The following is a 26761-nucleotide window of genomic DNA, read 5'->3' as shown; positions in this document are numbered from 1 at the left end:
GCAAACATTTAGAAGCATCAACTCAGGATTGGGTTCACAAATAAAAAACCGAAATGCCTTCACGTACTTTGAGACAACACTGCAACCTTTTTAATACATCCAGCCATCAGAATAACTTTCTTCTCCCACAGAAACATTGTGCACGATGTCGTGGTGGCTTTGTCTGTCATATTTTTTAGAAAGATTTTCAAATCACTGGTTGAGCATGGGTCTCAACTCAGAATTTTAAAAAAGGAGGAACTTTCCTCGAGATCACGGCAGAAGACCATTTTTGTGAGACACCCATTATCATTATACTGTTTAACCCTAGAATGCTGAAATAAAAACCACCAATTTATCAGAGCTACGTTATTTCATACCAATTTGAAGGTTTGGAAGATAATTTTAAGTGAAAGAGTAACGGTAACGGAGTTTAAAGGAGGAAATGGCGGTAGCGGAAATCCGCTAAATAGCCGGAATATTGAGACCCATGAGACAGTGCTTGAGTGAAAGCGTCAAACTGGGATTTTACATCATTAATAATAACCCGAACAAAATACGAAGCTAGTGGATGACCCCACTTGTACCCTAACTGAGCATTGAGCTCCTGAACAGACTACTGGCATGAATTGGGGGGGGGGGGGGGAGGGGGGGGGCAGGCTGGGGTGGTGTTTACTTTCACTGAAGAATCTCCCTAAACTCCCCCACCCCTCCTTACAACAACTACTATACATATCACAGGGATCAAAACAAACAAAAATCAAACCCCCTTCGTGTTGAATCCACAGCCTTCATTGTAGCAAGTGTTTTGACGAAAGTCGTAAAAAACCTACAAAGATGACAGAAGCAAAATGTTTACAGTCACACATTACATTGAGCCAGATGAAAGAGTAGAAATATCAACAGCAGCTTTCTTACCTGTTTCTCGTCTCTGTACTAGTTGACTGCCTCGCACTCGCTGGCCGATTCTGTGAGTACCTGCTGGCTCCGGCTGCCGCCGTTGATGCATTGTGAGCTAGGTCTGGATTGGAGTGTGTCTGAGACATTCTTTGACTGGGGCGAACCGTGGCACTTGATGGACGCTGCTTTGGCTCGGGTTCTGGGCGGCGTCTAAGGAGGGATGGAAAGTAGTTATTAAACTCTACATCCTTTTCACATATTTATCTCTACCTCAGAATTACAAAGTTCTATCAGAAATTTTTGGCCGTCTTGAGTTACTAAGACCATGGGGTCAGGAACCAATTTATTGTTCCATCTGTTCTTCCAAAATCTTAAGATTATTCAGATTCGCTATCAAGACATTCAAATAAATGCATTAGAAACAGCTTGACACGTAGTGAAACTCAAAATCTTTGACGTCAAATTTCTCAAAATTAGGTACTGAGTTGATAGAAGTTTGTAATTCTGAGGTTGCGATAAGTAGTTGGGTGTTTGGGTGTCTGTTTGCAAAGATATTTTACCAGAGGTGCCAACTGGCTACAAACTAAAACCCATAACTTTTCGGACCCTCGAGGAAATGTGAAAAAATGCATGGATCATGTGGTCAAATACACAGATATTTCAATTATCAAAAATTGCAACATCAAGACAGAGAAAGTGAGAGAGAGGGAGGGAGGTGGGAGAGAGAGGGGGAGGGAGGGGGAGAGAGAGGGGAGGGAGGGGGGAGAGAGAGAGAGAGAGAGAGAGAGAGAGAGAGAGAGAGAGAGAGAGAGAGAGAGAGAGAGAGAGAGAGAGAGAGAGAGAGAGAGAGAGAGAGAGGGAGGGAGGGAAAGAGTGGGAGAGAGGGGGAGAGAGGGAGAGAGAGAGGGGGGAGGGAGGGAGGGAGGGAGGGAGGGAGGGAGGGAGAAAAAGAGAGAGAGAGAGAGAAAGAGGGAGAATGAGAGAGAGGGAGAAAGGGGAAAGAATAAGAGAAAAGTAAAAGAAAGAGTGAGAGAGGGGAGAAAGAGGAAAGAAAAAGAAAGATAAAAATAAAAGAAAGAATGAGACACACAAACACATAACAACAACAGGAAATAGAAAGAGAGAAAGAAAGAAATGACAATACAAGATAGAGGAAACAGTAAAAAGAAAAAAATAAGGATCCATACACATAAACCATACATACAGTCAAGACTGCTTTTAATAGCCACCTGCATTATAAGACAATCACCAGTACAAACAGCCACTTCCAATTTCCTCCATAAGTAAGTATGGCAAGAGCATGAGTACAGAATAGGAAGAGTTTATAACAAGTCAGCGCAATAACATCAAAATTTGTAGTTAGCTTTAGTAAGAGTTTTACGGCACTTGCAACACAATAAGGTCATATAAGTGCTGAAGATTAGAGGAGTTACAAGAGAGTAACAAACTCAAAAAAGAAGGAGAGATCAAAACGATTGACGTTTCATAGGAAAGAAGGAGCAAACCACACCAGAGCACCAGCCAGCCACCCACAAAATTTATTATATCGGAACAGACTAGGACAAAAGCATAAATGAATAGGTAGTAAGTAACACAGTGGCTTTAGGCCTTCCATTCAGATTTTGATGGCCACTGAGTCTAATCTAGATATTATAGGGGTTGCTCGTTACGGAAGTCCGCCCTAATAATAATAACAATGATAATGACAATGTCTAGCATGGAGCTACTATGGTCATTAATATTATTTTTTTCATGTTCCTGACAAAGCATGAAGAGGGAGAAATCTGACCAAGTCTCAACCTTTTAAAAAATTTTCTGTATACAATAATAATGACAATATGCGACATTTTTATTTATATAGAGCTCAACCCCCATTAAAGGACATAGGCTCTCAGCCCTTTACAAATACAACAGCAAAACATTAAAAGTACAATGTGTTCTGACTAAACTGAAAGTAACATGGAAAAAGATGGACCTATCAGCCACAAAGCAACAGACACCATTAGAGCACCTACCAACCACCCTTGAAAACATCCTACCTCTGAGGGTAGTTTGCAGGTACCCAGGTGCGGTTTGCTCCTTATTTCCTATCAAACTCAAACATCTATCCTCCTTATCTCTCCTCCTCCTTTCATTCGTATGGTTTGGTCGGTACTTTCTTGTAACATTTCTAATTTCCGGCACTGGAAGGATTTACGAAACAAGCGACCACCCCAACAAACACAATAACGAAGAGACCTAGACCTAACTGTAACCCTAATCCTAGCCCTACCCCAAACCATAACCTTAACCCACACTCTAACTATCTTTCTATTTCATAGTGGTGCTCTTTACGGAATTTCTCCCTCAGCACTTTCACCACCTTTTTGTGTAACTAGTGGCATAAAACTCGCTCTTTTTTAAAAAAGGGGGCAAAAATATGATCCTACCTCTGGTTGTACTCCGCGCTAGACGGCCGCTGTCTCACAGGGATGGCACTGGTTCCATTGTTACGACCTCCCGAAGCATTGGCAACCTTTGACACTTGACCTGTCCCGGCGGAGGACGGTCTTCCATTCGAGTGGGCTTGGGGAGATGGCATACTGAGGCTAGACCTGTTGAATTAAGTGTGGAGAGCAGTGAATGAAAAGTGAGGGGTGCTCATAAAATAAGTTAGTCAAACATGTGGTAACCCCCCACCCCCACCCTAATACATCCGCAGAGAAGAATATTTCTCCAGCGAAATAGAAGAATTTGAAGAATTGGGGTTTTTTTGGTAAGTTTTAAGGCGCTCGCAACTGCATAAGGTCATATGAGCGGGCGGGACACATTATACATTTTCAGTTGGTAGGAAATTTTGAATTTTGCCTGGGTGGCAGCCGAAGCCTACTCTTATCGATTTTAGACCAACAAGGCATCTTCAATGTGTGCAAGTTGCACACGAGACCTCCAAGATTTTTCTTGTCCGAGAAGGCTAGGTGTAGATCTTTCCTACCAGAAGAGGGGTTAGGCTGAAAGACAGCAGTAAGAAAGAGCCAAGGAGTAGCAGTAGAAAGGCAGCAGAAAGAGTCAGGAGCCCAAAGGAGGGGGTAAAGGAGGTGAGGGGGTGGGGGCAGAAAGTGGAGACGAAAGCAGACGAAAGAAAATTGCTAGAGAGCAGGAAAAGAGGTAAAAGGAGACAATTTTAGAGAAGAAAACGTTTCCGTCACTACCCGGATTCGAACCCAGGACCTTTGAATAAGAGGCGAACACCTTAACCTCTAGGCCACGAGAGCCCCCTTTGAAAAATAAAAGATTATGATGACTTGTGGCTTCTGCTGTGGCCGATGAGACAATTTCTGGCAGAGAAAAGTTAGCCACATTTTGAACATTAAAGGCTTCACTTCCACTTGAGGATGTGTACAGCTTGCTGGCTTCTCTCTTGATTTGAGCATTTCTTATTTACGCCTTCACACCGCAATCCCCCGATTGTCTGAGTTGTACAGTCCTTATTTACCAGGCTAAATGTAAATATAATATGCCTTGCCATACAACTACCGCCAGCGAACTGACCGTTATGTTACAGGTACACAGTGCACAGCATGCACTACTTGGCTAGTTAATAATCTTTCGCCCACGAGAGAGACATAGAGATAGAGAGAAGATTCTTTGCTCTGAATACAGGTAGATTCTACATGTAGGCCTACATGTATATCACCAACAAAAAGACACTTTTCAAACACAAATCGATTCTGATCGAACAGCAGAATCATGTTCCTTGACGTTGGGCAGTCGGGGCTATACAACAGGGCAACCCCGTTGAAACACCAGCCCCGCTGTACTGCTAACTTCATGCTCGTCCCGAGGATGGCAGTATAACGAGGTTTGACTTACTTGGCGCAATCCACGAAGGGAGATATTGACCAAAAATTGACACTGGGTTCAAATGTGTAGATTTTCAATAAAAAATTACTTAAAGTTTAAATGTCTTTGACCGTTTCACACTTACCAATTGAACATACTCCACCTAAAAATTTGACAGTATTTACATAGGGCTAAAATCTAAGAAGTAATTTCATTTTGTCAGCATGCTTCACAAACTGTTTTTTCTTTACAGGCTATCACAACTCCTACAAACATTACACACTGCAACAAAGTGCTTCACTGATTAATGTGTGAGCATGTTTGTGTGGTGTGTGTGTGCGTACGTTTGTGTGTGTGTGTGTGTGTGTGTGTGAGAGAGAGAGCGTGTGTGTGTCAGAGTCAGAGCGAGCATGTGTGTCAGAGCGAGCATGTGTGTGTGTGTGTGTGTGTGTGTGTGTGTGTGTGTGTGTGTGTGTGTGTGTGTGTGTATGTGTGTGTGTGTGTGTGTGTCTGTGCGTGCAGACACGGGTGTAGATCAGGATCTGTGTTTCTTTATTCCCTACACTTTGATAAGATTTCTTCTTGGCGAAAGAAAATCTTGCACACATCCCCTCCCCCCCCCCCCCGCCCCCGCACACACACACACACACACACACACACATACAAAAGTTCCACATGTGGTGATAATTCTATTGTTGCGCCCCTGTTCACCTTCTATTGCCTTGTCTGCCAACTGCCACGTCGTTCGTGAGCGTCGCTCAGTGTGTCGTGTAGCTGTGCTGTTTCCAGTGTTCGCTCACATTGTATTATCACCAGACATTATTTATGTTTAACTGTGCTCCAACTAGAATCTAGATCAAGTTATACTTTTTTGCTGTTGCTTAATTTTGCCTAAAGAGGTTATAGATTCTAGATCTATTATAATAGTTTGTTCACTTTCGTCTGACCGCGTTAAAAAAAATTCTAGCTCATTGAGGAATTTACCTATGCCCACGAAACTTTGCATGGCACTTCTGCTGGCCAGCGAGCAAACAAAAATATTTTTTCAAAAAAACTTGACCCAGTAATAAAAAAGTTTTTCTTTTTGGGCCTTGTAATTAAAACCCGCTCCTTGGACGAAAAAAAACTATAAACAGCAACTTTGCGGACAAATTGCTCATTTTGAGAGAGCGACACCGCCCTGCCCCTACATGTCAGTGTAAACTTGTCGATTTCATCCCCCGGCAGTCTAGACGTCTCCACGTGCTCCACGTGAGTCTCGAAAAATACTCACCCCTCGTCTCTTGAATCGTGTTTCTCAAGTGCCTCAGAGGCCTAGGCCTAGATCTGCACGCTCAAATTAGTTTGTCAAACATTTTTAAATTAATTTTTGTTGTTGTTGAAAGTTTGACGTTTGCCCTTCATCCTCAATTTTTTTTTTTGGGGGTCAAACATTATTTTGTGTCAAGAGTTCAAAATGGACGGACCAACAGCGTTGACTCTTGCTTTAGCCTTGCGAAGAAAATTGGTTTTTGCAGCGTCAAAAATTTGCTGACATACTTTCAATAAACAGGAATAAAAGAGCATAAAAAACACAACGAAGGCACGTAGATATCATCGGCACCGGCAACATACTTTTGAGAATCATTCAATTTCTTCAATTCCCTTCGAAAACTCGTCCGCATTGAGTTAATTTTCATTTTCATTTCTTCTTTTGTGGCATCTGCATTCCACTCCCTGTATCAGTAGCAGAGCGTCATAGGCAGCTTTTTTTTATATTTCGGCCACTGTGTTCTTTACTTTTAACTTTCCATAATATATAGTCCAGGCAATCTCTGGTACACTTCAGTCAGCTCTAAAATGTTTTTAAAATTCTTTAATGGGTAATGATGATGTAAAAAGTAAGTCTTTTCTATCCGGCAACAACTGAAAAAATATTGTTAGCACAAATAAATTTGAAGAAGCCCAAACACGATCAAATAGTTTGACGTTTTGACAAAAAAAATATCAACTGAAAACAGATCCGTCAAATATTTGACATCAAATTATTTTGACCATCAAACACGCCCATACACGATCAAAACCCTATCAAAAATATTGTGTCAAACATATTTGATCAAACCATCAAAAAGATTTGAGCGTGCATTGGGTATTTTAGGCAAACGTTAAAGAGTGGCGCTGAGAAAATATGTCAACTTTTATGTGTATGCTGTAAATTCACTATTAAGTTTCTGACCCGCTTTAGGCTTACATAAAAAAAAAATTGTCGGATCCTTAGTTTGCAGTGACTTTTATGAAGGGGCTTTTGGATTCTGTTGGTAGCTTCTTTAGAGCTGCATGCAAAGACCCGCGGGAAAGATTAAACGGAGCGATTTTTTAAAATCCCGTTTCAACCATGGTCAGACGAAAGTGAACCAGCTACCAGAGCTCGTAATTATTATTACAGTCAAACCTCGTTGACACCCCCCCCCCACCCGTTGTACCGCTATTCCCGCTTTCCGCCAGGTTTAGCCAGTATACGACAAGAACACCCCCCCCCCCCCCCGCCATATAAACATAGTATCTGCGCCTTTACACCGCATCCGCCAACTGTCTCGGTTGTACGGTCCTTATTTTTTAAAAAAATGTAAATTTACCCCGTTGTACCGCCAGCGAACCGACAGCCAGAAATATACAGTTCACATTAGGCTCCACACGGCGCACGGCACATCCACTCGGTGGCTGCTTGACAGTCTTTCACACAAGTCTCTACAACTACAAGCGAGGCATTTGCTCCTTCCCCGCCCATCCCACATCCCCACCCTTGTCTTGTATATTTCAGGAAATATGGATAGATCTACAGGGATGTAGCCTAGTGTGTCGCAAGCGAACACAAAATAATGAGTAATGTAGAAGAGTAGGCTACAATTAAAATAAAACATAACTTCGTAATTTAGCATCAAATTTCGCTCCCCGCGTGAAGGCGACTGAATTTGACGTGCTGATTATGAAAATTCTATTATTTTTAGGCCTTCGTCAATATAAAACATTGGTTTTAAATTTTAAGTCGCCGGGAGACACTTTTAAGGAGCCTCGTCATTCCCCCTGCAAAATATTTGGCGTCGTCAGTCTATACCAGCCCAATAACTTGCAGGCTGGCGAATGCCCGAGGGGCACTTCGTAAAGACTCATGCTCAAGTCTAAGTGACAGTTTGAAGGGATATAACTCATTAATTCATCTAGTGACTGGTAAACGAATGTGTATTTAATTACAAGTAATAGAGGACATGAAAACCTCGTTTACAGCCAGCCCCACTGTATCGCCAACTTCATGCTCGTCCCAAGGTAGGCGGTACAACGGGGCACATTATATTATATTATATTATGTTATATTATGTTATATTATATTATATTATATTATATTATATTATATTATATTATATTATATCATATTATATTATATTATACTAGCTGGGCCCCCTTTCGATGAAAGGAATGATCGGTGCTTTAATATCAACTGAAAGTCATTGGCCTACTATATTTACACTTTACTGGAATGGGGAAACAAATCTTGACACATGCAAAACATTAGAAGGTCTAGATCTATACTCTCAAAACAAAATGCCCCTCGCGAAATATCACTTCCGCACCGGATTTTCTAAAATTACAGAGACAGAAGCGTCGGCCTACAAAAGCGATCGGCGAAATAAAGAAATTAAGCTTTTTGCAGAAAAACTGTCTCAAAACTGAAAAAACCAAGGGCGTCATGATCTGGGGAAAATCTTAACGAATTTTTTTTGGCGAAAACCGCATGTTGACCGATGCAGCCATTAAAAAGTCTTTTGAATAGCAAAATTCGGCCACCACAAATAGATATTAATAGATTATATTATATTATATTATATAAATATAAGCGGGGCTTGTTTCGTGGGGATGCTAGATCTAATGAGATAATAATGTGTAGAGTAAAAGTAAAATTGTGTAGAAATAACGATGGTGCACTCTAGTGTCGTGCTTGGATGTACAAACCGGGGAGAGAAAGAGGGTAATCGTAGCTTTCACATGTAAGTACATATAATTTGTTTTATATCTTGAGCTCGTGAACCATAGATCAGGAATTAAATTTTGTTGCCTTTATTTTATTTTATTTAATTTATTTATTTTGTTGTTTTTTTGTTTTTTTTGGGGGGGTTGTTTTGTTTCCGTAAACGTTCAACGACACTTGCAGCACAAGTAGATCATACAAGGGCCGAAGTTATACGTGTCACAAGAGAGTAACAAACACACAAAACAGGAGGAGAGACACGGACCATGGATGTTTGATAGGAAAGAAGGAGCAAACCACACCAGAGCACGCGCCAACCACCCGCTGGAGAAGTGTTTAAGCTAACTGGAAACGATCAGTCGTATGATAAAGCCGTTGGAATTCTCAGCGACACTTATTTTAAACCGCCGATTGACATCTGTGCCCACCACCTCGTTTCCACGAGCGAGAGAGTTCACAGACCCGGTGAATCCATTGAAACTTTTCCACTTGGCCTTGGCGCCAAACCAGAGACTGGTTTTAGTAAGAGTTTTACGGCACTTGCAACACAATGAGGTCATATAAGTGCCGAAGATTAGAGGTGTTACAAGAGAGTAACAAACACAAAAAAGAAGGAGGAGAGATCAGGACGATAGCCGTTTGATAGGAAAGAAGGAGCAAACCACACCAGAGCACTCGCCAACCACCCACTGAGACTGGTTTCAAAGCTGTCACAGCAAATGAGTACAGAGACGACATATACAAATGATTCGCGGCGCCTTCATTAATGACCTTTCGTCGTCCCGTTTACCTCGCTAAAGATTCCTGTTCCAGAAAACTACGATCGACCAAGCACGTTTCTTGGATCGTGCCCAGAAAGCTTTCCGTTCCGTTTGGTAAGGGTCTTACGGCGCTCGCAACTGCACGAGGCCACATGAGGGCGCGGGACACACTTGATTCTTTCTTTTCACTTTTTTTTAAAAAGTGAGAGTTTTACGGCCCTCGCAACTGCATAAGGCCATAAGAGAGCGCGGCACACACCAAATATTTTCAATTGATAGGAAATTTTGAATTTTGCCTGGGTGGCGGCCGAGGCCTACTCTTCAAATTTTGAATCACCAAGGAATCTTTAACGTGCGCAACTTGCACACGGGACCTCCGAGATTTTTCGCCCTTGTCCGAGAAGGCTGGGTGTAGATTTTATCTACCAGAAGACAGCAGTAAGAAAGAGCTAAGGAAAGGCAGTAGAAAGGCTGCAGAAAGAGTCAGGAGCCCAGAGGAGGGGGCAAAGGGGGTGAGGGGTGGGGGAGGAAAGTGGATACGAAAGCAGACGACAGAACTCTGTTAGAGAGCAGGAACGGACGTGAAAGAAGCAAATTTTAGAGGAAAAATGTTTCCGTCACTATCCGAATTCGAACCCGGGACCTATTGAATGAGAGGCGAACACATTAACCTCAAGGCCACGAGAGCCCCCTCACTTTAGTTCACAGCATAGTTTGGTTTTACTTTATGATTGAAGTTTAAAAAAAAACTACAAAAAACGTTCAGTATCTATGCTAGTCCAGTGATTGCTGCTGTAGCCCAGCCCACCAAAGACACTACAGAAGTCAACGAAGATACCACAATGGCTGCAGTGTCCAAACCAGCATTACCAACATTTTCATCTCCTCAGAAACCGTTTTGTTTTTTGTTGCTGTTGTTGTTTGTTTTTTGTGGTTCGTTTGGCTTTTTTGCATTGGTGTTCTTTTGTTGTTGTTTTTTAGTGGGGGGGGGGGGGGTTCTCAGGGGGGGGGGGGGAGGGGTGGTCAGGCTTACGTGGAAGGAAACAATGCTCGGCTCGAGACAGACAATGCAACGCATAATATTATGATGTGGTGAAAAAGACCGTTTCTCTACGGTGTTGCCAGGCAGTCTGATGTTAGCGATAGCTCCGGTCCCCGCGGCTGGCCAACCAGTCGCCGCCCTGATCCACACAGGCAGCTCAGACAGATTCATCGGAAAAGAAATCCCCCCCACTCCCACCCCCCGGAGTGTCTTTAGGCCATTTCCAAAGGGTGGACATTTCTCGTTATTATGCACAGTAGAATTGTAAATTTATAGGCTGATTCAACAATGTCAGGCTCATAACTGTGCCTGAACTACAACAGGAAACTGCTGCTTTTTCTTTCCTAATCCTTACTATCGTCATTTTCCTCTACTTCTTTTAAATGTTTGTCACACTCTTGTGACCCGCTATTTTCGGGGTGCCTTGATAGTCGAAGCAGACTTTGTGCTGTTGAAGCTAGAGAGGTGAGCAGAGTAAGCCTGATTCCCTACTGTAAGGACTTCTCTGTTGACATCCACCCCTAACGCTCATATGACCTTATGCAGCTGCGAGCGCAGTAAAACCTCTACTACAAAAAAGGAGAAGAAATCGCCCGAACATAAATTTCGTTCGGTAAGGGTTTTACGTAACAGGGAAAGATCAGAGTAACGTAGCTTTTTTAAACAGCATCCGAGCAAAGCAATGAATAGAGAACCATGATCGCCGCTGTCTGCCGCAGATCTGGCATTTGATGATGATGACGGATTTTACGTCCCTCGAAGCTACATGAGGTCAAATGAGAGCGAGACCCCCAAGTTGGTTGTTTTCCCGTTAGTCCGTAGAATGGGTAGATTTTACTGTTCAAAGTCGGGACAATTTTTAAAAAGTAATTACTTTTATGTAGGCGTTTTTACTCCCCCATCAACATAATTTAGATCATGTAGAAAGGCGGGCTTTGGGGTCAACCCAGGCTGAGAAGAATACAGCATCCCAGCAGAAAGACCGAGATACTTGAGTCGACAAAATTTTTCTTCTCACCCTGGAATTGAACTCGGGTCTCCTGCGTGTGACAGCGAAGTGGCAAACCGCTACACCACAGACGCAAATGTTGAAGAATTTAGAAGTATATAATATAAAGTAAAAATTCATTTGTACAATAACAGTAGTTCACAGTAATAACATTTTCTTTGGGTCTCTCCAAAGCCTGGACATTCTACATATATTAAGATATGCTCGATTGTAAGGTCGATATCGCATCTGACACATATTGGTATTTCACCTCCCTGCAGGGGCTACTTATGTGTCAGGGAGGTATACATATCCAATACATCATTTTGTTATAATATCTTCGTCTCTTCTGGAGAAACCCAAAGATTTTCGTAGACCCAACTTGGGCATTATAATGTGGTGTTTGTAGCTCACTTGTTATAATATCTTCGTCTCTTCTGGAGAAACCCAAAGATTTTCGTAGACCCAACTTGGGCATTATAATGTGGTGTTTGTAGCTCACTTGTTCGTAATTTCTGTTCCAGTAATAAGAAACAACTTTAGACTGTGCTTAGTTATAAATTACACAAATTTTAAAAATGCAGACAGGGCTTTTTCAACAGCTGCCCCCCTCAGCGTAGAATTCCCTCCCACTGCATTAAAGGGGGGCACCTACTGCATTTAAATCTGGTCTAAGAACACATTTTAATTTCATTTCATGTTACTACTCAGTTTGATTCTTCTTCTAACAAGCGTGATCAGTAGCTACTGTGATTGTATTTTTGTGTATGTCTTTTTGTCATATTGCGGGTATATAATTCTAAATAATATAATATGTGTTTGAAAAGATTGTTGTACGTTGAATGGACCAGAATGCACGAATCGTTTGTGTAGATCTTTTTTTGAAATAGTGAAGCACCTAGGGCTACCAGGGAGTATAGGCACTACAGCAGTGATCCAATTACATGTACTACAACTCTAATTACTACAAAAATTACTACAACTTAGACCTAGAAAGGCAACCCCAGAATCAGTTGAACATGAACTATTCGTCATTGAATATGACGCATCAGACTTCACAAAAAATCTGCAACCGTCAACCAAGGAGGTCTTTCAGTCGCCTTCATGTCCAGTAGGGCTGGGCAGGTACCGGTACCCAGTAACGGAACTCCCGGTACTACCGCAGGCGGTGTCAGTACCGGCACCAGGACTCCAGTACCGGTACTGGGAAGGTGCCGACGTCAGGTGTTAAACACAGAGGAGGAGGCAAAGGAGATGAGGGGGTAGGGGCAGAAAGTGCCTCCCGTTTTCAACGGAGAATGTCCGTAGTACATAATCTTCATACGAGGTTTGTACTCAGCTCAAGCTAAACCTATACATGTACAAGGTTCATGACCAAAAGCTTGTGAAAGCGACGCAAACAATGGAAAGAATTGTGTACCAATTATAAGGGCCCAAAAATGACTAGGAGTAAAATCCCTGTATGCTAACAAATGTTGATGAATACATGTACTAAAGATTCCCTTCTGCGTTTGCTGCGTCAAACACAAACGCAGAGTCATTAAGAAGGGTATTGACTCTATTACTTTTCTGTGAGGTATGCTCGGCTATGTCCACTCTGACAAGGGCGCGGCTTTCGTTCCTCCGGAATTATTTTATTTAGTAAGTGTTTTACGGCACTTGCAACACAATAAGGTCATATAACTGCCGAAGACTAGAGGTGTTACAAGAGAGTAGTAAACACAAAAAAAGGAGGGGAGATAAAGACGATAGATGTTTGACAGGAAAGAAGAAGCAAACCACACCAGAGCACCCGCCAACCATCCACTCTCGGAATTTAAGGACCCCGGGAGTACCTACTCTGTAAAGACATAGAACATCCAGCAACAGCACCCCTCGGCCTCCCACTCGGAACTCGCGCTTCGAAAAGTTCAAAGGGACCTTTTTCAAAGCCGTGCGACTGGCTTTTAAAAGTAGGGGGTTCATAGGGCAATTTCCCAAGGCCTTGCATTCTGTGGGCTCGAATTACTGTGCCCGTCCTCTGGGCTCCTGGCTCTTTCTTCAGGCTTTCCACTGCTACTCCTCGGCTTCTTCTTACTGCTGTCTTTCAGTCACACTCCTGATCTTCTGGTAGGAAAGATCTACACATAGCCTTCTCGGACAAGGGCGAAAAATCTCGGAGGTCCCGTGTGCAAGTTGCATACGTGAAAGATCCATTGGTGGTTCAAAATCGAATAGTAGGCTTCGGCCGCTATCTGGGCAAAAAAATAAAATTTCCCACCACCTAAAAATCTTAAACGTGTCCCGCGCGCAAATATGGCCTTATGCAGTTGCGAGCTCCGTAAAACTTATTTTAAAAAAAAAAGAATGACTGTGCGCTTCGCCCAACGCAACTCCCCACGAACAGTTCTTCTTTTTCCCCGGAAATCCACCTATGGCAAATCTCATCCGTCATGGACCGGCTTCGGAGATTCATACGTGCAAACAATGCAAGCCGGCTTGTCAAGAAAATTGAGCTTCTTGACGCTAGTCTGACTTATGCCCACATCCGTTATCCCGACGGGCGTGAATTAAATGTGTCAACCGAGGACCACCCCCTTCTACACTTTGTTCGTTTGTTTGTTCGAGTATATAAAAGCATATATATCGACACAGTAACGATCATTAACTCTTGGGAAAAAGTTTAAGACAGACTGACAGAAACAATAGAGAGAAAATAAAGAAGTAGGACATATCAACCAATGGCGCCCTCCAACCACCCGCATCCCCGGATGGCAACAAATCGGAAAAACCCTATCAGCCTATCGCTGATGGTGTGAGCCACTCTGGAATACACAAACAAAACCAAGACGGAGCTTCATCTGAGATAAAAGGGGAGGCTGAGAATGTTTCTTAGTGTTCTGTGGTCTGCTGGGGTAATAATATAGTGTAAAGCGCATAGAGCTTGCTTTTGAGTGGGGATATGCGCTATACAAATTCTATTTATTATTATTAGGCGCTCGCAACTAAGGTCATATGAACGTGCAGGACACGAGTTAGTTGTTTTCACGTTAACTCACAGCACGACCTGGTTTTACTTTAAGGTTGAAATTTACAATTTTTGGAAAAATTTAATAGTACAAACAGTAATTTCTGAATAGCAGTATCTACATCTTCGAGACAAGACAAGTCGACCAATGATCTTAGTCAAATCGAGAATCCTGTTTCAAAACGTTTGGATCAACGAAGGAGAATAAATTTTTAAAATTTGGATTAACTCCCTGTATCGATCATCCTTTAACTACTGTAACTATAACCCCTCTTGGGAGAAGGTAACTGAGACAACCATGAGTGTGTGTGTGTGTGTGTGTGTGTGTGTGTGTGTGTGTGTGTGTGTGTGTGTGCGCGCGCGTGTGTGTGTGTGTGTTTGTGTTGTTTTATAAAGTGTTTTACGGAACTTTCAACACAATAAGGTCTTAGTCATCATATAAGTGTCGAAGATTTGACAAGATACATTACAAAGGAGTAACAAACACAAATACGAAGGAGGGGAGATAAAGGCAATAGTTGTTTGATTGGTTAGAAAGAGCTAACCTGCCAACCACCCACGTGTGTGTGTGTTTGTGTGCGTCTTCGTGTGCGTATGTGGGTGAGTGTATGTGTGAGCGTGTGTGTGTTTGTTTCAATGTTTGTGCTGTGTGTGTTTGTGTGTGTATGTGTGTGTGTGTGTGTGAGAGAGAGAGAGAGAGAGAGAGATAGAAAGAGAGAATGAAAGACAGACAGGCAGACTTAAAGCATACGCTGGAAGGACAAAGGTGCAAACTGACCTTGTGCTGAGCTCCCGTGGGTTATAGGAACTCCAAGCAACACTGGAACGTGCCCAGTGGCGCTGGTAGTTGGCCGGCACGCCCCGCCCACCCCTGGCTCTCTGGCTGCCTTGGTCCCAGCTCGCCCGCATGTTAGGGGGCTGGCCAGCGCTTCTGGCGGGTGTGCTTGATGAGATCGGAGCAGCCCCTGTCTTACCAGCCGAGCCACCTCGGTTCCTACTGTTTGTCTGGGGGCTATCCATGGACCTGTTTGGAACTTTGACCTTAGCTTTTGTCGACTTACTGCTCTGGGATTTGGTCTGAGATCCTGAAAGACCTTGAGATGACGACGCAGTGCTAAAGTCATTCTCTTCATCTTCTTCCTCTTCGTTTAGCACAGAGAAATCATTTTGGACACCGTTCACTAGAATATTATCTCCACTGCTCTCATCTTTATTGTTGTGGTCGTCATTATCCTCAGATGACTCTTCATCATCATCATCGTCGTCATCATCATCATCACTTTCATCACTTGAACAAGCAAGATTCAGTAACGGCACCAAATTATGTCCTCTCGTGGAGTCGCGACTCAAACGAGTCTCCTCGTAACCAAAGATCTCAACGTCCATCATAACTCCTTTACGCTTTTTCTTCTTGCCACTGCCTTTCTTTGAAACTTTTTTGGAAGGCAAAGACTCTTTTTCTTGAATCTCCACTTCTCCATTAGGACACGCAATACTGTTTTCTGCTGGTAGCCTCACATTTTCAGCCATGCTCTTGTTACCACTTACATCCTTTTTGGTTACACTGTTCGAAGCTTCCCAATCAATGTTTGAAGTAGAAGAAGGCCACTCAGACTGAGACTTTTTCTCATTCTTAAGATGGGCAGACTGATACTTTGCCTTTGTCGGACTTGTCCTTTCAGCATTGTACGAAAATGAGGCAACACCCCCGTTGTCTGACACATCCTTTGAATTCTGCCTGTTTCTGTACGAAATTATAAACTCCTTCAGCACTGGGTCTGAAATTTGGTCGTAGAAATCCTCATTCATTTTATCGGCCTCTCTGGCGTTCTCTTGTTCTATCCCTTCACAGTCTCCATTCTCAGGGAGTTCTCCATCCGACTGAGAATGGACAGCCCTCTCTCTCATATCACCACTAGAGGCTCTCCCACTGTCTTTCGGCTCTCCAACCTCTTCTTGTTCCCTCCTGTACCGCACGGGTGAACTGGACAAAGAGAGACCCCGGCCCGATTCTGGGGAATCTTTAGGAAAATATCCTGAACTTGTAACAGCACCTTCTACCTCCTCAATCTTTTGACTGCTCCCATTTCCATTTGAAAGTTTGGACTGATTCTGACCAGCAACTATTTTATTTGAGCTGCTTTTCCTTCTCCTTTCCTTTTCCTCTATCTGCTTCTTTTTGCTGAGAGGAAGGGTTGGTTCCACACCAATTATCACTTCCCCACACTCGGTACACCAGTCCATATACGCTTTGTTGGAAGCACCACACTCGGGGCAATATCGAATGCCCTTTGAAAGCCTCTCGAACTTCAAGTCTTCCAGCTCCTGATCCGCTTTCTTATCCACCACTCTGAGATGACGGAGGTGATCCAGATCCATGCCGAGATCCAGCAGTCTTTGAGTGACCCCTCCTGCCTTAGATGCAGTGGTGACTCCTGTCACACTGGTGAACGCTGACTGAGTGTCGTCGTCATCATTCTCAGTTTTACAGTAGTCGCCCTCCACGCTGCGACTGGTGTTCGGCAATGGAGCTGGGGAGGGATCTGTCGCTGCTCTGTCGTAGAGTTCAAGGGAAGAGAAGTATCGCTGTAGGTTGTAGCTGTTGGCCTCTTCTCCTCCTGACTGTGGGACTATGTGATGCCCGGATGATGCTGTCCGTCTGTTGGAATAAATGAATAGGTTAAGTTCATTTTTATGTTTTAGTTAGCGTTTTACAGCCCTTGTAGTACAATAAGGTCAAATAAGAGCCGAACATTAGAAGTGTTATAAGAGAGAGAGTAACAAACAAAAAAAAAGGAGGAGAAATAAGGATGATATATGTTTTATAAGAAAGAAGGAGCAACCACACCAGATCACCTGCCAACCACCAACTAGGTTGAGTTCTTAAAATATTCCAACAGGACCATTTCTGTCTCTGACAGAATTTGTTCTATTTCGTTTGTTAGATTAAATAGAAGCACATCAACACAATAACTGCCACTTAGTTCAAGGAAACATTTGTTTGTCTTAGCTGGGGTGTGTTAGCAGGCGCAGATGTATTTTGTTTTCGCTACTGTCCTTAAGCGTATATAATTAATGTACGGCTGAGAAAGTTCTTCCATTATCCATATGTGGTTGAATTGGCTTTCTTGTTTAAAATAAATTATTTTTCTAGTGTGTATGTTTTTTAAAAAGTTTTAGTAGAGGTTTTACGGCGCTCGCAACTACATAAGGTCATATAAGCGCCAGAAGATTGGAGGAGTTGCAAGAGAGTAGCAAAAATAAATAAGAAGAAAGGGAAATCAGGGACGATAAATGTTTGATAGGAAAGAATAAGCAAACCGCACCAGAGCACCCGCCAACCACCCACGTATGAAGTTTTACTGTCAGTAATCATGCCATTGATGTGAAGCGCTCAGAGCTTTAACTTTTATAGGACAGAGCATTAAACAAGTGCAATCAATTATAATCATTATTAACAATAAGAGAAACGGACAGAAACAATAGAGACACAGAGAAGAAATAGGGCCTTCCTTAGGTGTACTCCAACCACCTGCCCTTCCATTCAAAAGAACATCCAATATTTCGTCTTTTGACCATATTAATAAAAACAACTTTCTATGCTTGTTCACTTCCATCTGACAGCGTTAAAATAAATTCTAACTAATAATTTTTTAACTTACTATGCCCACGAAACTTTACATGGCACTTCTGTAGGCCAATGACATAACAAACATTTTTTTTTTTAAATCTTGATCCAGACATAAAAATTTTTCCTTTTTGGTTCCTATATTAAAAACTGCTCTTTGGACGCATACTGAGCTAAAATAAATGACTGGCAGTAACCTTGCCAACAAATTACTCATTTTGAAACAGCATACTCATTTTGAAACAGCGACACCGCCCTGCCCCCTCATTTCAGTGTAAGCTTGAAGATTTCACCCCATGGCTGTGTAGATGTCTCCACATGCTCCAAGTGAATCTTGAAAATTACTCACCCCGTCTCTTGAATCCCGTTTCATAGTCATATGCAAGAGTGTGATGTTGAGGAAAATATGTCAAGTTTTTAAATGTGTTTGGTGTATGCTGTAAATCCCCTATTATTTTTTTTTTACCCATTTTAGGCCCCCCCCAAAAAAATGTGTCAGAACTTTAGTTTGCAGTGATTTTTATAAATGGGCTTCTGTTGGTCATCCAACTTTTAAATCTGTATGCAAAGATCCGAGAAGATTATTAAACAGAGCGATGTCTTTATATCTTGTTTTAACCGTGGTCAGACGAAAGTGAACAAGCTACAAACAGCACATTTAAAAGTATAGCAGAGCACTTGGCCAACTTGTGAGACTAAAAAAAGGAAGACAACAAGTCAGAGACAAATCAAAATTGTGGGCTTGATCACAGTCATGTGTGCAACTCACTTACAGATATGTTTCCTCTAACAACGTTGCTGGACAATAGATAAGCTACACTTGTTATTCCTTAACTAATTTAGTTGAGAGTGTACATGCATCTCTCTTTCTTTGTCTCTATCCATCTCTCTCTCCCGTCCTCTCTCTCTCTCTCTCTGTGCATGTAAGTGTGTGTGTATGTGTATGTGTGTGAGAGAGGGTGGGGAGCTGTTATGAATGACTCTATACATGATTAGAAGAGGCAATTCCATCAAGTACTGACACCTTAAAAGGGAGAAGGGGGGGGGGGGAGTGAGGGAATCGTTAAAAAATGGTTTAAAAGAAAGAAAGTAATAGCTGGAACAAGTCAAACTTCCAGAAAAATGGCATCTTTATGCTTAAACCGGCTGTTATGGTGCAGCAGTTAGGCCCTTCTCTGTTACACGCAGGTAAGACCCACGTTCGAATCCCGAGAGGGGAGACTTTTTATCGAGTATTTCCGTCTTTCTGAAGGGATGTTGTATCCCTCTCAGCCCATAATGGAAGCTCACCTCCTAAACAATCTAAACTGTGTCAATGCAGGCGTAAAAACACTAACATAAAACAGCCCACTATGGCCACTTAGGAACATACCTGTGCTCCGACAGCTCCTCTTTGCCCTTGAGAGCCGGGGGATTTGGTGGAGGGTGGGGCACCTTGAGGAAACCTGACACAGGACCTTCTTGACCCTGGGGCAAAAATTGTAATGAACAGACGTTTCAGGAGGACAACTCAGAATTTCAAATATACAATTTATTTATCATACCCATCTACAGGAGCTGTGAAAAGAACGACATTTTCATTATAATTAATCTCTCTCTCTCTCTCTCTCTCTCTCCCGCCCCCCCTCTGTATATATGTACATACAGTACATAGTCAAGCATGGAGTTGTCGAACAAGTCAGGGGTTGACAAATGTGTTCGACACATCCCCAATTTGCGTAAACCATGATAATGTAAAGTAAGAGATAACTGATTTGAAGTAGAACAAGGTAAATAACTGTGGCAGCATATAAGTATAATGGTAGGAAAATAAATCACTGCCATCATGAAAAGTACCTAGTAAAGATAAAAGGACAGAAGGATAGCTAGTGGGTGCACCTTGTTGAATGTAGAAGCAGGAAAAAGGAAGAAAGTGATGCAGATGAGCATCATGTTTTCAAAAAATTGATCTTGTATTACGTCAAATCATGATCAAGATGAAGCGATGTATCAATACCGAACAGAGCATGCCACTCGTGACCCACCCCTCTTGTGTAATCACTTTCTAATCAATACTTTCAATTTCAAACCACCACACAGCTACACACACATGAACATAATTCAGACACCATACATCCTAATCTAGCACCACACTGCCTGTCTTCAATTATTCTACATCACCCTACCAGGGCCGCCTACCTTAATTTTAACATTTCATGTAGATTCAGAGTCAATTTTGGAGAAAAAAAATTAGGAGGTAAAAAGACAAAGAAAGGGGGGAAAATAACCCAACATTACCCAGGTACAAGTAGTTACCGGGCGAAGCGTGCTACCAGTAAAATTAATTCTATTTCAAAACTTATTGTGTGTGTGTCTGGGCGCGCAAAATGAGAAGAAGTGTTGATTTTTTAAAGAATTTACATACTGTCATTCAAGGTACCTATCAGTCTGTATTGAATGTGGATTTGAGTCCAGGGAGACTGCCAAACTGCCTTCAAAATCCATAGCCTGTCCACAAAATTAAAAGACTACACTAAAAAATATTTCCAAACAATGACATGCCAACAGTCCTGGTTAGTAATTTTAGTACGGTTTTACGGCGCTTGCAACTGCATAAGGTCATAAGAGTGCCATGGGGTGGATATCAACAGAAAAGTCCAAACAGGGAATCAGGCTTGCTCTGCTCACCTCTCTAGTCAAAACAGCACAAAGTCTGTCTGCTTCGACTATGAAGGCACCCTTGAAATAGCAGTTCACAAGAGAGTGACAAACATACAATAGAAGTAAAGAAATATTAACGATAGTAATGTTGAGGAAAGAAAAAGCAGCAGTTCCCCTTATGTCGTTCCAGCACAGTATGAGCATGACATTGATAAGAGAGCCCATTTACAATTCTACTGTGTATAAGAACATGTTAATATTTCCCTTGGGAATGGCCTAAAGACAACTTCAGTCAGTAGCACTGCCCTGGTGGGGGGAACTGTTTTGATTAGACTCACGTATACCAGAAAATTTTGGCTAGTTTTCCCCCAACCATACTGCAAAAAATGAATCCTGATTTGGGCTTGTGGAACATCAACTGATAAAACCATGGCATTCACGGATTTTAAAAAGCATGCAAGACACAACTTATTAACTCTTTATCTGGTAGCGGCTTGCCGGGAATGAGGACTAACAAAAACATTTACCCTACCTGAAATCCTGATTGCCCATAATGAGTGAGGCTGCCCCTTCTGGTAGAAGACGGGGCAAACTGATGAGGAAGACTGTACTGAGACACATTACCCTGATGCTTGTAAGGGTGAGGGATTGGCGGAGGGGGCAGGTGAAGAGGCACCCCATTGGTCGGGAACTTGAGGACCTGTGGGTTACTCATCTGGTGTGGTGGGTAAAAAAAAGGTGGTACGGAGGAAGGTGGGGCAGCACTTGGGCTTGGGGGCATGAAAGACTGGTTTGAGATCGCTGCTGAGTAAAACTGTTGAGGTTCCATAGTATGATGGGGGTGTTGCCCGCTAGCTGGGCTTCTGTAAGAATGCTGGTGAGAAAAATAGAAAGCTCCATCGTGTGGGCTGTACGGTGATGCTGGCACAGCCTGAGTCGGGCTTGGCGGAGGAATTCCGTTTGCAAAATGAGATTCGTAAGATGGCGGATGATGCACAGGGGGCGGTGGGTAAGAAAAAGGACCTTGATGATACGGATGGTAGGGGGAAAAACCTGGCTGAGATCCTACAGGCACACTGTCATGGGAAAGTCTTCGCTTTGGTGAAAGTGGTGGGTTTGATCGATCGCTCTGGGCTCCTGAATTGGTATTGCGATCAGCCCATGGAGGACCCCAAGCTTGGTGGTAAGCACTCATGTACGCAGGTCTGCTGTCCAGAGAGGATGACAAGTCAGGATGTGTCCCGAAAGCCTCACGATAGATTTCATCTGCAGAGTAAGTATTCTTCGTATTCCTTGGCACAGTCACCTGGTCATAGTTTCTCACTAGTGTCAGCACCTCTTTCTCTCCATCCTTCAACTGGTTTATATTACGAGTGACTGTTGAGGCCCTCAGTGAATTCTGACTATTCGATGAATGAATTCTATGCCTCGGAGAAAGAGCAGTTGGCATTCTCTGTCTTTTTTCCATACTGTCAACAGAAGATGATCTAGAAGGTAATTCTCCTTGACCTTTCAACTCTGTCTGGTCACCACTGGTTTTCAATTCGTGTGCTCGATGGACAGCCATGCGGCCTCTCTGTAACACGCCGAGATTCTGGTTCACCTTCAACATGAGCTCCTCGAAACCCCTGTCTCCAAGTGCTGCCCGCATTTCCGCTGCACTTTTACCACCAAAGACATCCTCAGCTGTTCGTCCCTGTTCATATGACTTGTAAAACTCTCTGCTGATACTCCGATCACTCATCCCTCCAGTTGACTCCGGGCGATGGGTCGATAAACCCAGCTCATTATAGTCAGCCACACTATTGAAAACCGAAATTCTATCATACTCTTCAGATCGGTCTATACTTAACTGGTTCATGCCCAACGGGTACCTATGACCATCAGGTCTCATGTTTGGTTCAAAACTTTGATGAGGCTGTGGATAGCTTATTGAGTCGTGAACTTTTGTCGCTTGAGTATTGCTAGCAAACGCATTGCCGCCATTATAGTAATGCGACTGAGATGCATAATTAGATGAATGCTTAGGTATCAAAAGCTGAGAGTTTTTGGAAGTGATCAAATGACTTTCCGTGGCATTGTACTGCTTTTGTTCCGGGTTTCCACTGTCATTACCTGGGGGAACTGGGACAGATGTCTTCTTCGAAAATACAGTACTGGCTTGTCCAGCTGTCCAAACTTGTTCCTCCGGCTCATATGTACATTCCTTCTTTTCGTCAGTGGAAGTTCTATTAGCACTAAAATATGCTAAACGTTTCTTCCTGACCTCCTCCACACTGGATGGTGGATCACATCCATCTTCATTGACTTGACTTGGTAAGTCTGAAGTCTCCATTGCAGTGAAAATGTGTAGCCTACACAAACTCTGAAAAACAAACAAAGCAAAAGATATAATCTCAAGCCAACTGTAAGATCAGCTCATAACATTATTTATTTCAACTCCACATTGCCCATACAGGATGATAATACTTTTCTTCAGCTGAAAAAACAAAACAAGTTTTATTGTTACAGAAACAGTTGCACAAGGTCTGCAAAACAGTATAATATCTAGAGCCAGCTTAACCAAGCAGGGGCAGATGTGAATGATCAGTCTAATCTTAAACCACCATCAATTAAGTCGATAGATCTAGCTTTTCCTCAGTCTTTTTACATGACGGAGCCTGTGGGGTGGAAAAGTTATATCCTTAGAAGTTATAACAAACCAGTTCTCAGATTGTTATAATTTTGCTGCACTACCGTAATGGTTTCTGGTGATGAAATCGATTTTGATAAAGTCACTCTTGACAAAAGATAATTCATAATTAACACAAAGAAATGAAATCTAAAATCACATTTTATTATAGATGTTCAAGCTCCCTTGGTCCGATGATGTAATTAATTACAATGACACAAGTTTTATGAACAAACATAAATTTTACTGAGCAATAAAGCAATACCAACATCAATATAAAAATAAAACCCTGTCAACAGACATATGGCATTATTGCTATACTAAAAGATTTTCAATGTTTGAATGAGCTTCTGCTTGATAGTTTATAGGGGGTGCCCACTAGCACGAGCGGATCGGGTCGGGTCGGGTTGGGTCAGGTCGTTTTCTGGTGGTTTCAGTGCACACTACAACCTCGCTGCGATAGTACGAGATGACTTGGAAGTTAAAGTAGAGAAACCTTTAACCTCAATGGCTTCCAGGGCTCCTTTCTGCAGTTCCCCGTTGCAGTGCTGCGGCAGCCTGGAATCCCATAAACATGGGTTACAATAGTTACATCAATAACTTCCTATTATCAAAGATCGTTCATAACAAGATAGTTCACTCAGCCAAAAAAGTGTCTGCGGATTGCGGCAGTCCGCACATTAATTCAGATGGTGCTGCAGTCTTTGTTTTGAAGTTTTCTTTCGTTTCTCCAGAAGAAGAATAGGAATAGCAGTTTGTTGGTTTCACTTTTACCGTTTTTCACACAATTAGGGTAACTCTGCTCGCAAAGTCCGCACTTTTTCAAAGAGGGCGCTGTCAGATTTTGAATGTCAACATGGACACGTGACTCAGCCTTGTTGTGATTGGCTGGTAACCACCCTATCGCATGACTCGCAGGCCTGAAAATAAACGCGTTTGTTTTTGCAGGTCACCGACCAATTCAATCGGTTTGTGCCACGATGGCCGCTTTGCGCCCTCAATTTGGCTAGCCCCGACTATCAAATCGACCTGACCCAACCCGATCATGCTAGTGGGCACCCACTATTAGGATTAACAATAATCTACTCATCCCAGTGCAAGAAATCAGGGTGCAAGATACTGGTGAGTCAGAAATCATAGGAGTCGAGCTCAAACTCCCAGGCCGGATTGTAAAAGTCTACAACTGCTATGCACCTCCTGATAAAGCTCTCACTCTTCATGTGATGGACATTCCAGCAGAAGACTGCTTAGTACTTGGTGACTTCAACAGTCATTCTCCAAGCTGGGGACACAGAGACCTGGGTGCCAAAGGAGAGGAAATAGAAAATTGGCAAGCTTTCACCAAACTACACCTGCTCAACAAACCAGATGATCCCCCCACTTTCTTCTCCAGAGCCTAGAAAACCACGTCTCACCCAGACCTGTCATTTGCCAGCAACAACATCAGCAGAGGATCAACAAAACAAGTCATGGAACAACTTGCAACTAGTGACCACAAGCCCATCTTAATCACCAGTCAAGTCTCTCCCCACACCATATCAACTAGCACCTTGCCCAGATGGAACTACAAGAAGGCAGACTGGACCAAATTTGCATCTCTTATAGATGTATATACCACCAAAATTTGTGCCAAAATCTCAAACACCAACAGAAGTGCGAGGGTGTTCACATAGGCCATACTGCAAACGGCAAAAGAGTCCATCCCTAGAGGAGCTCATGCTTTGCAAATAAACCTATTAATAGTAATTTACAATGTAGTTCTATACAGTTTTGTCACTTGTATGTGTTCCTCCTTTTCTAAGCTTTTCTTTTCTTCCAAATACCATACCGTACTTAATCTGATTTTCTTCACAAAACTTTTGCTTCTATCTCTTTTTATATTATCCTGTTGCTATGTCAATTTCGGAGGGGGGAGGGAGGGAGAGGGAGGGATGGAGGGGGAAGGGAATGGTGATAAAAATCCGGCGGTTCGACATAGGGTCGCCATCGGCATATAATGAATAGGTCAGTCGCCGTCCTGAGGCCTACAATTCGTGACGGCTTGGCCGACGTAGACCCGATATGAAACAGAATATAGGGTCGCCATTGGCATATAATGGATAGGTCGGCTGCCACCCTCGGGCTGACACTACACGCTACGGAGTGGCCAACTCAGGGCCGATGTGCAAAAGCAGGAGCAAATGAGTTCCAGCCGCCTGCAGCGGGCAATAGCTGGCCTAGGTCGGACATTATCGTTGTCCTACATCGAGTAGATTTCTGGCCGCCGTTTTCATGCTGGCTGGGTATAGGGGACTATGTTCCAAATTGGTCCGAAGAGCTCAAAATGCTTAATATGACAAAGTCACCACAGCAAGAGAAGCAGTTGAAAATCTACCAACAACAGAAAAAAACATTCAGCTAAAGAAAGCTGTTGCGGAATTTAAGAAGGCAACTAATTCTGCCCTTTGGAAAAGTTGGCATGAAAAGACAAGCTCCTTAAACTTACACAGACAAGGAGACAAACTGTGGAGCATGTAAGATCATTAAATGGAGAAAACCTAAACAGGGATGCACCAGTAATGCTTGACAAAGATGGCGAGTCTTAAGTAATTTATAAACAAGCAACAAACCTACTTATTCAGCAGTACAAGGAAGTGGGCAAGTTAGAAATATCCCTAACAGAACAGAAGAAGTACAGAGATGTTGTGACCAAATTACACTTAATGACTTTAACTTTAAGTTAGACCTAGAGAACGTATACAAGCTGTCTACGTTCTGTAAGTTTAATATTCAGTGCTTCCAAGCGTGGCATCGAATCCCGGTCCCGGAAGGGTTTTTTTTCTTCTTTTCCGGAGCCTATAAATTAAAAAATTTTAAAAATTTTATCCCAGACCAAGGAAAGCCACTATTGAACTTTAACCAGGCCTAAATTGGTAAGGAAAAGTATAGAGGCTATACTAAGGCTAATTAATACTTTGTGAAGAGCTCCTCTTGGGGACAAAACCAGAATGTGCATGCTTCATCACTACATAAAAAACTACAAAAGCAACAAGTCATAATTAAGGGACAAATTTGGGCCTCTTTGAACATTAGCAGACCACCACTGGATCTAGATCTACTCAGGTAGCCCAAGTCCTAGGGCGTGCTGGGTGATGTTAGAGTGTTAGAACACTTAACAGAAAAGGGGGGGGGGGGCACGGAGGGTTGTAGATACGGAAATAAAATGCCAACAAAAAGGAGGGTGTACGGGAGTTCGCCCCCCCTGCTAGAGTCACAAAAATAATAGATAGAACAAGATCTAGCTAGGCCTAGTTCTGGCAGGTGATCTGCTAATCTTCAAT

General features: G+C 42.7%; 1 protein-coding gene across 2 annotated transcripts in view; it reads right to left on the bottom strand.

Moving 5' to 3' along the window:
• LOC101862262 overlaps positions 1–26761 on the bottom strand; it is a 48061-nt gene that overhangs the window by 19703 nt on the left and 1597 nt on the right. For both annotated transcript variants that reach the window (XM_013081152.2, XM_005095963.3), the window contains exons 2-6: positions 21303–23135; positions 19503–19597; positions 15281–17161; positions 3309–3473; positions 898–1089 (exon numbers count right to left, since the gene is read on the bottom strand). In XM_013081152.2, coding sequence (XP_012936606.1) covers positions 898–1089; positions 3309–3473; positions 15281–17161; positions 19503–19597; positions 21303–23105 — 4136 coding nt within the window. In that variant the 5' untranslated portion in view covers positions 23106–23135. The remainder of the gene's footprint in view (positions 1–897; positions 1090–3308; positions 3474–15280; positions 17162–19502; positions 19598–21302; positions 23136–26761) is intronic.

Source organism: Aplysia californica, unplaced genomic scaffold, assembly GCF_000002075.1.
Source record: "Aplysia californica isolate F4 #8 unplaced genomic scaffold, AplCal3.0 scaffold00118, whole genome shotgun sequence".
NCBI lineage: Eukaryota > Metazoa > Mollusca > Gastropoda > Aplysiida > Aplysiidae > Aplysia > Aplysia californica.
The sequence above is the reverse complement of the archived record's forward strand: the minus strand, read 5'-3'. Positions and strand labels throughout refer to the sequence as shown.